A 12,452-nucleotide genomic window follows, 5' to 3' on the forward strand; every position below is an offset into this window, starting at 1 on the left:
TCAGTTAATAAAAACTCAGGGAGGGAACTGTTAGAAATGCTTGCTCCCAGTGCCACAAAGAAATAGCACTCAAACATAAATTTAATTTTCACAGCAAGGCAATTTTTACTTTCTGCAGAAAGGGTGCTCCTTGCAGATGGAACAATGGACAGGTGAGGGGAAGGAGTTCTTGTTCCTGATGCAGGTAGTGCCTGGTGCTGTGTCGTTCTCATATTGGCTAGGGTTGGCCCGCACAGTCTGAGCTAATTCCGATTGGCTATTTTAAAAAGAGCAGGGGGTATGAGCCAGAGTGTAGAGTGAGTAGTTTGGTGGGAAGGATGGTTAGGAACAGGTAACTAAAGGTGACTTAGGTCAGAGCAGGTGACCAGGGGTGACTCAGATAAAGCAGGTGACCGGGATGAGTCAGGACCAACCAGGAGACCAGGGAACAAATGTGAACTATTGATTAGGACTGGGAGAAAGTTGTTTACTGAAACTTAGAAGCAAGGGGGTGAAGAGAACCAGGGAGTTAAGCTTTAAAATGGAGAATCAAAGAATAAGAGAGGTGAACATACTGACATACTGATTCTTTGAAGAGAAACTTGGGGTTCACTATATTTAACAGGATCAAAGGTAATTTTATTCTTCTTTGGTGGATCTGGACTTTAGACAGATAAGGAAACTTCACAGAACAACTTCATACTGTGCTTTGGGAGAAAGAAGATCAAGAGATGGGAAGGAACAGGGGAAGGTCAGAGAGACTCTGAGGCTTCTTCCTCAGCATGTCAGAGTGCCACAGTTTGGGGTATCAGTTTCTGAGCCCCGCCCGACACCTGCAAAAGTGAGTCTCTGATTGGGATTATATGTATAATAGTGACATGATTAGGCAAATAAAAGGCTTTAATTTCTGTGTTTACATCGAAGCTGAATCATCTTGGGTATAATGTAGGCAGCTTCATCTCATGTTCCATGTTGACCAGCTACAATGTCATTTGTTCATCATTACATTTAACAATGCCAAGAGGGTACAGAAACTCGGATTCCCCTCTTCTCCAGCATCTGTATCCCTGCTTGGAACTTAAAAGATCAGGAATAGCTTTACCTTTGGGCTTCATGTGGATTGAGCTAGGGAACTTATCTCTGATTGTTTTTATCCTCACAGAGAATCTATTTTGAATCATGGAGGTTTGGGATGTAATGGGATTGTGAGGTGAGGTGAAAGTGTGGATGAGAGCAGATTTGTTTCGGGGTTCATCTAGGAAAGATTGGGGTGTTTTTTTCCTGGATATCTGAGAAATAAGTTTTTCCACCTCAACTTTACTGGGAAATTTTGCTGTGGAGTTGGTTTTGAACCTAATTGAGTATCCCCTGACACCCCACCCTACATCCTGCACTGTGGCTGCAGGTTTTCTGTCCTTTCTCTCCCTAGGAATCAGTATTTGCCCTCACTTCTTAGGGGGAAAGGATTAGTGAGAGCCAAGGTCTGTGAATATGTGGCTACTCAGTAGGTGAGTAGTTGTTTTGTTGCCCTTTAGTTTTACCAGCTTACTTTTTCTATTGCTTTTGTCTGATCACTTACTAATTCTGTTAGTTGGAAGTTAGTAAAGAGAACAAGGTAGTAAGTGCTTTGGTAGTAGAATGCAATCCCCACCCTCTCCCTCCTCCCTCCTCCCTCTCTCCAGTTTTTAAATCTGCTTCTGTATGCCAGAGGATACAGGCCCTCAGGAAATTTTTTTTTTTTTAAATGCCCTGTTTTCTAGGAAAAGACACCTGAATTTCCATATGTTTGATTAAATGAGTCTTAAACCCTGAAGTGTGGAGAGGACTAATTGTGGCTTCTGTGTTATAAAAACATTTAATTAGAATCTCTCTTCATTTAGCATAACTATAGAACCTTTTAGATAAGAGTCTTAACGTGTGTATTTCTGTGTAACTTCTCTTTCCATTATCTCCCATCTCTTATTCAGTAAGATAAATAGTATCTTTTAAAGAAATTTTGATGAGGTAAATTTAAAATATTTACGTAATTGAAAGATGAGAAATATTTTTAATTAAAAAACTATTACAGAAATTAACCTTATAATAATTATTTAATATCTTTAATGTTGATTTTATATGTTGAAAGTCTTTGGATGACTTTTTAAATGCTAGCGCTTGTCAAAAAATTATTAATTTGTATGTACTGTTATTTTTTTATGGACTGAAAAAGGACATGTCTTTGCTTACCGTACATGATTCATTTTGTTTTTCAGTATTGAATTTTCTGCTGCTTGACGAAAAATAGAAAACAGATATTATTTGAAATTCTTCACTGCATGCCTGGTCAAGTATTACTTGCCCAGATGTCTTTTTAAAATAACTTTTAAAACTTAACTAGGGAATAGAGGAGATAACTCTTGCACTATTTAAAACTAGCCTTGATGAAATGATGCTATTGCTGGATGAATTAATACTAATCTTTTCTCCTACGGAGAGCTGCCAAAAATATGACTATATTTCATTTAATATTTTAATAAGAGCTGCCAAAAATATGACTATATTTCATTTAATATTTTAAAAATATAAACTACTTTTTGTTTTTATAAATAAAAGTCTGTATTTTCAAATTTTTTCAGAAACACAGCCGATCAGTCAATGTATATTTTGATTTACGTTTTGAATACTTTTTATTATTCCTTCCAAAACAGACACTCCTAGAATATGCAGAGAAATGGAAAACTTCAGAAGATCCTTTACCTTTATTGGAGGTATACACAGTGGCTATCCAAAGTTACGTTAAAGCCCGACCTTATCTTACCTCTGAATGTGAAAATGTAGCCTTGGTTCTGGAACGCTTGGCATTGTGAGTAGACCTTTGAGTAAATAAACTAGATTTAGCTTTAAAAAAGAACACAAAAACATTAAATCTCAAGTCTTATAGTTTAATTTTAAATAGGTTAGTTATGGGGAGTCTGCTTATGATATTAGAATTACTGGTTCTATTTTCCTTTGAATTTTAATAATTATTCCTCTCCTTACCAACTTTTTGTTTTTTAGAAGCTGTGTTGAACTTTTACTGTGTCTGCCTGTTGAGTTATCAGATAAACAGTGGGAACAATTTCAGTCACTGGTGCAGGTGAGAATCTTTATCTTTAGATTTAATATAGGTATATCTTATGTCAGTTTTCCTTACTCTTAAAAAAATTATTCAGTTAAGCTTTAGGACATCTCAATAATGACAGACATTAATTACTGATCTTATTAACACTAGTGTCTTACATATAGTAGATCTCAACAAGTGTTTGCTAAATAAGATAGATTGAATAATCTTTATGATCAGATTATTAGGGCCTTATAAGAGCAGCAAGGGAACACAAAAGAAAGTGCCCTCATTTGGATTTAGAAGCAGTTAAACTGGTTTGTGAAAGTCTTCAATGTGCTTTATAAGAATTTCACATATATCATTTAATCCTCATGAAAATTTGTATGGGTAGGTATGGTTTCCCCATTTTAAAGGTGAGGAAACTGAGGCTCATACTCTAAAATAATTATCTGCCCAAACTTCTATAGCTAATATCACATAGTAGTTATTTGATCTAAGGTTCTTTATTCCAAAGCCCATGCTTTTTCTCCTGCCTGAAAACACATGCTTTGTCTCTTTTATTTAGTGTTGTTATTCTGCTTACATGCGATACTACACAATTTAGCAGTTAGTTGTCTTGGAGTATTTTCAAGAATGTTAAATTTTGTTTCAAGCACTAGAGCTGGATGTATTATGGCTTCAATTAAATTTTGATTAATTGGTTAGTTAAAAAGAATGCTCCTGCCAGCTAGTTTCAAAGCTATAGCTCTCTTTCTCCCCATTTCTCTATCCAGAGTTCTTAAAATATCTTCAGGCCTTAAGATTTTCTGTAAGAAATTTGTTAAAGAGGTATAGCCTTAAATTTTAGAAGCATGTAAAATAAGCTATAGTTAAGCAGAGAAATAAACTTTCCTATTTTAATATTAAACGTTAAAATCTACATCAAGTGCAGCAGGCCCTTGAAGGTGGAATTCATCTTATTTAATGTCATAGGATTCCGCATAATGTCTTACATATAACAAATGCTTCATAACTGTTTGTTGAAATGAAAGTGTCTTGTCCTGTTTGTCACATTGCAACTAACTTTTTGATCATGCATATTCTACTTCAGATATCCGTAACTTGTATCTTAGGTTTTTTTTTCCAGAAATATTTTTAGGTAAATTATTTTGAAACTTACCGTTTGCCGTTCAGATACACCCTACTACAGACTTAATATGCTTAACCAGAATTCTAAATGCTACTGATTTTGTGTGCCAACATAAGATAAAATTTTACACTTTCCTTTTTGAAACAAAAGGACTAGTTAATACCTTTTTAGATGGATGGATTATGAAGGAAATAACTCTTTCCATCCCTCTACATTCAGTTACTTAAAACTTAATAAAGCACCTGAACTTGTTGGAATGGGAATATTTGTATGGTTTTGAGGATTAGACTTTTTGTTTGAACATAGCATGCAACTTTGAGTTTCTACAACACTTTGTTCCCATTTCTGAGCTTCCTCAAGGTTAGTTTATACCTAACAGCATTTATTTTCCCTGTGTTTTAAGTATTTAAACATTTCTTTACCCCACTAGAGGACAAACCCCGTAAAGTCAGGGACTAGTTGCTCTCTTCTCTAGAACTTTGTTCATGGAAATTTTCAATAAACAGTTTCTGAATTGAATAAAAACTATTGGTCTTCTGTGGACTGAAGACTATGCCCCTTTCATGAACACTTGGAAACAACTAGCAGGCAAGGTTCATCATCAGCTTTAATGTGAAACTGCCACAACTATACAATGAATAAATGAAAAAAATCGTGCATTTAGTTATTTTCTTTTCGTAATTCCCTTTTATTGGAATATGCATAAGTTGTCACTTAGTTCGTTATGTGAATCTTTTTATTATTGGTAGACTTGGGGGAAAACTTTTTTAAACACAGAGGATATAAAATGTGTAAGTTCTTTTATGCGTATGGATATTCTGATTGCTTCCTTGAGAGAAATAACGTTACTCCTGGCTTAGATTTTGGGGAAGAGAAAATACAGATTTATTCTGTAAATACATTATATTTATTTAAGATTTGTAAATGATTTATTTCTTATTCTTGAAATTCATCTTTAAATATTAGAAGTAAAGGAATTGAGTACTTTGTAATGTGATGTGAAAGTTTTAAGATAAAAGTCTTTTCAGAAGTTTAGTATTATATTTAAAGCCTGATAAGCTTGCTTTTAAAAATCTGTTGTAATTCTTTGGATGTTTATTTAATATTTATAGGTAGCTCATGAAAAGCTGATGGAGAATGGCAGCTGTGAATTGCATTTTTTAGCTACTCTAGCTCAAGAGACTGGGGTGTGGAAAAACCCGGTACTGTGCACTATTCTTTCCCAGGAACCATTGGATAAGGATAAAGGTAAATTTTCGAGAGAGAGAGAAAGAGAGAGAGAGAAAAAAAAGAATAATTAGACTAGAAAAAATAAGTGTTAAAGTTGTTTTGGTATAATTTATCTCAAGATATTCCAAAGAAGGACCATTTAATTAAATATCTTCTGAGGTGTGCTTGAGGCCCTGCGCCTTTATTTTATTTTGGGGAAGATGTATTTATGCGATTATAGAATCATAGAATAACAGATAAACTAGAATTTTTTCCCAATATCTTTTTAACAGAGGAATTCCTTCTCTAACTTCTGACAGGTGGCAGTCCATTTTATATTTGATAATTTATTTGATAATTGGAGAAACAGAAATAGGGTGATTAAATGCCCTTCCTCAAAATAGAATAAGAAATCAGTGCTAGAACTCTTTAAGTCTTTTGTCTCTGAGATTAATATGCTTTCTCAGTTTATTGCTCAGTCTTATTCTATCCCTTGTGTTTCTCTTTTATGAGCTCAGCCTGGTTTCCCATTGAAAGTAGGTGGCTAAATTACTTTTATGTATAGCGCTTAATGTTTTTTAGAGTTTAAAATTTGTATAGACCCTGAAGAAAAGTACAGTTGTCTTCTAGATACTTTTCTTGAGATTATTTAGGAAAGTGTGCCCAAATATCATCCTAACCTTTCCCAAGGTATTTGAAGAAGTAAATTTTTTAAAACAATTGTAATATATCTAATGGAAAAATCATATATTTACCACTGTAAGCTTCTTCCGTCATTTATTGCTGCTTTTCTTGTTGATCAGTGGCAAATTCTAGGAAATTTTGCTATGTAGTAGCAAGTTATGAAGGCCATGAGAAGGGATTGTTAAGTCTATTGCTTGTGAGCTCTTCTGGTACTTTGATATTTACCCAAAGCCTTCCCAGCCAATCTTCAAACTTCTCTTTAGGTTGGTTATTCCTACTTGATTTCCATCTCCACCATTTTCTCTATGTTTTCTTGATTGTTCTAGTAGTGTACCTGTTTCTTAGCTTTCACAAGAGGTTTATCTTTATCCCCTGTCTTCATGGATATCCAAAAATTAGCTACAGTGTTCTCAAGACCTTGGAAGGAGATCCTTTCATTACTTAATAATAGTAATTGATTGATTGATTTACTTATTTATTGAGACAGGATCTTGCTCTGTGGCCCAGGCTAAAGTTCAGTGGTGTGATCATGGCTCACCGCAGACTCAACCTTCCAGGCTCAAGTGATCCTCTCAGCCTCCTGAGTAGCGGGGACTACAGGCATATGCCACCACACTCAGCTAATTTTTGTATTTTTATTTTTGGTAGAGACATGGTCTCCCTGTGTTACCCAGGCTGGTCTCGAACTCCTGGGCTCAAGCCATCCTCCAACCTCAGCCTTTCAAAATGTTGGGATTATAGGCATGACCGACCATACCCAGCCTAACAATAAATTTAAAAGTTGAGAATCTTAGATTTTTTTTTTTGCCTTGCCGTATTAACTATTCCCAATAGATTAATACCAGTATGCTTTACTTCTAGCACCAACTTATATTTTCTGATCTTGTCAGCTTTTAGAAATATTAGATGTGATATATTAGTAATAATATCAAATTACAAGTTCCTCACAGTTTGGAAAGTGCTTTTATATGCATGGTTTTATTTAACCATCATAGTGAATGCTGTGAAAAAGGTAGGATCTTTATTGTCCCTATTTTTCAGATGAGAAAATAGAGGCTCAGAAAGATGAGTATTTTTTCCATACCACATTACCAGTGATGAGAGGCAGAGCCAGGAATTAAAATCAGACCTCAGCCTCTCCCTATTATGCCCTGTTGTCCCATTGTCAATTTCTGAACAGCATGTTGCTAAATTCACATACTATGCTAAAGTGGGAAAAAGGAACCTTTATCCTAGCAGAGATGTCAACTTTATTTGAAAAGATAATGTGCCTGATTTCTTTACTTGTTTGAATGTGCCTAACATTGTATCTGTTAACCAATGTCTCTGCCCATCTCTGGTGCTTTATTTCTTGACCTTCATCTGTCATGCCACTGGAATAATTAGGACTATGCAGCCAGGAGGAGTTTCCACAAATTAGGTGGATTGTAGGTAGCCAAACTAATACAATACAGCTCATGAAGCAACCAGAGAGATGTTACATGATTGAGAGATTTGCAGCCATAATCTAGCCTGCAGCAAGTTTGAAGAGAAGAATAAGAGCTCAGAAAATGAGTATACCTCTATAGGTTATACTCATTAGTTTGTTTATAGTGAAGCCTTTTGAAGTTTTGATGTAGTATTTGAACAGTGAATAATCTGATTAATTCTGAGTTATTTTGGTTTATTTTTTTCAGTTGACTGATTTTGGAGCTACTAAAGCCCAGCTCAACCAAGAAATACTCTTTAATTTGGGAGAGTAAGGGTGGACAGGACTCAGAGATAGTGGTTTCACTTCAACGTTTGAGTATCCTAGAGTGAGGTAGCTCTAATAACTAAACCAATACAAGTCAAGTAGATGGTTTTGAATATCAAAGGAACTTTAGGCATACTTAAATATTGCGTATGCCTCTCTTTGGTCATAACCTTGGGATTGGAAAGGTATTTAATGCTCAATTATTTGTTACTCAATTTTAATTCCCCTCTAAAACATCACCGATAAATTAGCTTTTGCTCAAACACTTCTAGAGTATGGTACTTATGTAGTTCAGTCTATTCTTAGCCTGCAATTAGAAAATCTTCATTGTGAAAATTGTGAAAACTAATTTTTGGAGTTTCCTTCTTTTGGACCTGGTGCTGCCTCAAGCCATAGTAAAGTATAAATCTCTCTTTCACTTGGTAGCAATTGAGATTTTTAAAGATTGCCATCATGTCTACACTTAGTCTTCTTTTCTTTTCTTTTCTTTAATTTTTAATTTTTGTGGATATATAGCAGGTGTATATATTTATGGGAGTCTTCTTTTGTAGACTAAAAACCTTGATGTGGCTTGATTATAAATCTACAATTGTTATTCCTCCTTTTTGAGTGCATTTTATGTTTTTGTAGTTCTCTTAAATGTGTAAATCTCAGCACTTCATCTGTACTCTAAATATGATCTGGCCAGTTTAGAGGTCACAGGTATCCTCTTTCTCTTCATGCTAACAATTTATACTTAAGTTAGTGTAACCTAAGATGGCATTACCTTTTTGGGCAGCCATGTATTGCTCACAACTCAATGAGGTTACTAAAATCATTTAAAATTTTTAAAAAATAAATACTAGCTTCTAATTATGTCTTCTCAATCTACATTTGTATACTTTTTCTTTTGGTGTACAAGTGTATTACCTTTTTCTTCCTGTTTAATTTTACCATATTAAATCCATTCTATCTCCCCAACTTGTCAAGATTCTTTTTAATCCTGATTTTGTTATTCAAGGATTTTGTCCTTCCCAATTTCCTCTCATTTTGCAGACTTCATTTTCGTATACCGTATTGGCATCCAGGTTCTTCATCATAACCGTAAAAAGGTCATGTCCAGAAATCAAGCTTCTGGGATACTTACAAAAATCTTTCTGCTTGTCTTTAGTTCTTACATCCATATCCGTTGATTATTATTGTTTTATCAAATATACCTATTTTCCCATAATACTGGCCCGTGATTCTCCTTTTCTATCTATAAGGATTTGGTGAAAGACCATAACAAGTGTGTGTGACTGTGAAAAACTGGCTGTGACAGTTTTTCAGACTTTCATTGTTTTTGACAAGTGTTTGCCTAAAGTTCTCTTACATAAGATTATTCAATACTGAGGTTAGTCTGACCTAATTTGTTTTTTACATAAAATTTTTTATTTTAGAATAGTTTTAAATTTATAGAAAAATTGTGAAGAGTTTCCATATACCCTACACCCAGTTTTCATTATCATTAATATCTTTCATTAGTTTGGTACGTTTGTCACAATTAATAAACTAGTATTTATATAAATTTATACTTTATACTTTTGTTATTAATTAATTAATCCATACTTTACTCACACTTCCTTAGTTTTTACCTAATGTCCTTTTTCTATTCCAGGATCCCATCCAGGATACCACATTACATTTAGTCGTCATGTCTCCTTAGGCTCCTCTTGGCTGTGACAGTTTTTCAGACTTTCCTTGTTTTTGATGACCTTGACAGTTTTGAGGAGTACTGGTCAGGTATTTTGTAGAGTGTCCCTCATTTGAGATTTGTCTGATGTTGTTCTCATGATTAGACTGGGGTTATGGGTTTTGAGAAGGAAGACCAGAAAGGTAAAGTACCATTGTCATCACATCATATAAAGCGTATGTATTGTCAACATGACTTATCACTGTTTTGAGGTTTTTTGGGTTTGGGGGGATGTTTTTGATTTTTGAGAAAGGGTCTCACTCCATCACTCAGGCTGGAGTGCAGTGGCACAATCCCAGCTCACTGCAACCTCCAATTCCTGGGTTCAAGCGATTCTCACACCTCAGCCTCCCGAGTAGCTGGGACCACAAGCATGTGCCACCATGCCTAGCTAAACTTCTTTGTATTTTTTGGTAGATATGGGGTTTCACCTTGTTGGCCAGGCTGGTCTCAACCCCCTGACCTCAAGTGATCCACCTGCCTCAGCCTCCCGAAATGCTGGGATTACAGGCATGAGCCACTACACCCAGCCGACTTATCACTGTTTGTGTGAACCTAGACCACCTAGCTATGTGTAGCGTGTGTCAGGTTTCTCCACTATGAAGTTATTCTTTCCTCCCTTTCCATGCTGTATTCTTTAGAATGAAATTACTATGTGCAACCCATACTTGAAGTGGGAATATGCTGCACCTCCTTGAGGAAGCAGTATCTGCATGTTATTTGGAATTCTACACAGGAGATTTGTCTCCTCCCTGTTTATTTTTTTTAAATCAGTCTTTTATATTAGTATGGCCTTATATATATTTATTTTATACTTTGGTCATAATCTGATGCACTTTATTTTGTTGCTCAATTTCTTCCAGCTTTGGCATGGGAGCTCTTTCCTTTGACTCTTGTGTCCCTCGTCATGGGTTTTGTTTTTTGTGTGATCACTTCCTTGCTTTCTGGCACCATAATATGCTCCAGGTTCATCTGGTGTATTTCCTGCCTAAGTCCTGGAATCACCCATTTCTCTAGAGAGGACTTGCTCCTTTTATTGAAGAATGGTGTTAGAAACCAAGAACTATATTAAACTAAATATGAATTCTTATTAATGTTTCCAAGTCTAATTCATTAACACAAGGATCATTCTAGCCTCCATCCCTTGCTAATCGATAACTCCCCACTTCAACAAAATGTCATATAATTGGAATCATACAGTATGTAGCCTTTCAGACTAACTTCTTCCACCATTGGCCATCCATTTAGTTACTCCTGTTATACCCCTATAGGGAAAAGCTTTATTTATTACAGTACAGTGCTTTTGTACAGTTCTTTTTTACTTTATTCTTACATTCTCCACTCATTTCCAAAGTTAGTTAGGTCAGCACCTTATTTCTCCATTCCTTCCAGTGAGGTTGTTTTCATACATTTGTAATATAGTTATTTTGTTACATTCTGTATTCCATCTTGGGCTTCCTGAACCTTCTAAATAATTTTTTTTCAATTTGCATACCTTAAGATTCCCTGTTTGTGTTGTATGGTTTTATAGGTTTTGACAAATGAATAGTGTCATGTGTCCACCATTACAGTATTATACATAGTAGTTTCACTCCCTAAAAAAAAAAAAAAATCAACTGTGCTTCACCTATCCAGCCTTCTCCCAGACACCTCACAACTACTGATCTGTTTGCCATCTCTATAGTTTTGCCTTTTTCAGAATGTCATGTAATTAAAGCTTTTCATTCAAGCTTCTTTCACATAGCATTGTATATTTAACATTCATCCAGGGCTTTACGTGTCTGTTAAACCAATGAACTGTTAGCTCATTCCTTTTTATCAGTAAATAATTCTCCATTATATGGCTGTACCACAGTATCCATTCACCTGTTAAAGGTGAATGGCTAAACAAACTGTGGTACAGCCATGTAATGGATGCTAGTTTTTGATGTATGTGCTGCCAGTTTTTGGTGATTTGAATAAAGCCATTATAAACATTTGCATGCAGGTTTTTGTGTGAATGTCAGTTTTCAGATCAGTTGGGTGAAAATACCTAGGAGTATGATGGCTATGTCATATGGTAAGATTGTGTTTAACTTTGAAAAAATAACTGTCTTCTAAAGTGCCTGTACCATTTTGTATTCTCATCAGCAATGAATAATTCCTTTTGCCCCATACCCTTACCAGCAATTGGTATTGTCTGTTTTTGGAATTTTAGCCATTCTAATAGGCATGTGGTGATATCACATTGTTATTTTAATTTGCATTTCTGTAGTGACAAATGATTCTGAACATCTTTTCATATGCATATTTGCCATCTGTATATCTTGGGTGAGGCATCTGTTCAGATCTCTTGCCTATTTCTTAATTGGGTTGTTTGTTTTCTTATTGTTGAGTTTTAACAGTTCTTTGTATATTTTGGGTACAAGTTCTTTTTCAGATATGTGTTTTGCAAATCTTTTCTTTCCCTCTTGTGAAAGAATTCTCTTGTGGCTTGTCCTTTCTCTTAAGAGCAACTTACAGAGCAGAAGTTTTACATTTTCATAAAGTCCAACTTCCCAGTTTTTTCTTCCATGGATCATGCTTTTGGTATTTTCTCTAAAATCTCATCGCCAAATCCAAGGCCATATAGATTTTTCTAGGTCTTTTCTAGAAATTTTATAATTTCCCATTTTACATATGGGTATATGATCCATTTTGAGATGAATTTCCGTGAAAAGTGTAACTTAATTTATGTTTAGTGAATTCATCTTGGCTCTTACTAGTCACACTTCTTTTTCTGAACAATCACAACCCATCTTTTTAATATAATTAATTTTTAAACTCTTATTCAGGATTACATCTGTTGCTGTTTCTACAGTTTTGCAAGAAGTACCATCAGCCCCGTTTTGAAAATTACATTTTGCCATCTGTTTTCACTTATTCTGTGGTTTGTTCTACTCTG

General features: G+C 35.0%; 1 protein-coding gene across 3 annotated transcripts in view; it reads left to right on the forward strand.

The window, feature by feature from the left end:
- ZNF292 (zinc finger protein 292) overlaps positions 1-12,452 on the forward strand; it is a 109,406-nt gene that overhangs the window by 60,837 nt on the left and 36,117 nt on the right. For 2 of the 3 annotated variants that reach the window (XM_033234542.1, XM_033234541.1), the window contains 3 exons: positions 2,667-2,821; positions 3,016-3,094; positions 5,303-5,438. In XM_033234542.1, coding sequence (XP_033090433.1) covers positions 2,667-2,821; positions 3,016-3,094; positions 5,303-5,438 — 370 coding nt within the window. Of the gene's footprint in view, positions 1-2,666; positions 2,822-3,015; positions 3,095-5,302; positions 5,439-9,552; positions 9,580-12,452 lie in introns of those variants that run through there. The other variant, XM_033234543.1, reaches the window with a different exon arrangement.

This window comes from Trachypithecus francoisi, unplaced genomic scaffold (genome assembly GCF_009764315.1).
Source record: "Trachypithecus francoisi isolate TF-2019V2 unplaced genomic scaffold, Tfra_2.0 Lachesis_group15, whole genome shotgun sequence".
In the NCBI taxonomy this organism is placed as follows: Eukaryota; Metazoa; Chordata; class Mammalia; order Primates; family Cercopithecidae; genus Trachypithecus; species Trachypithecus francoisi.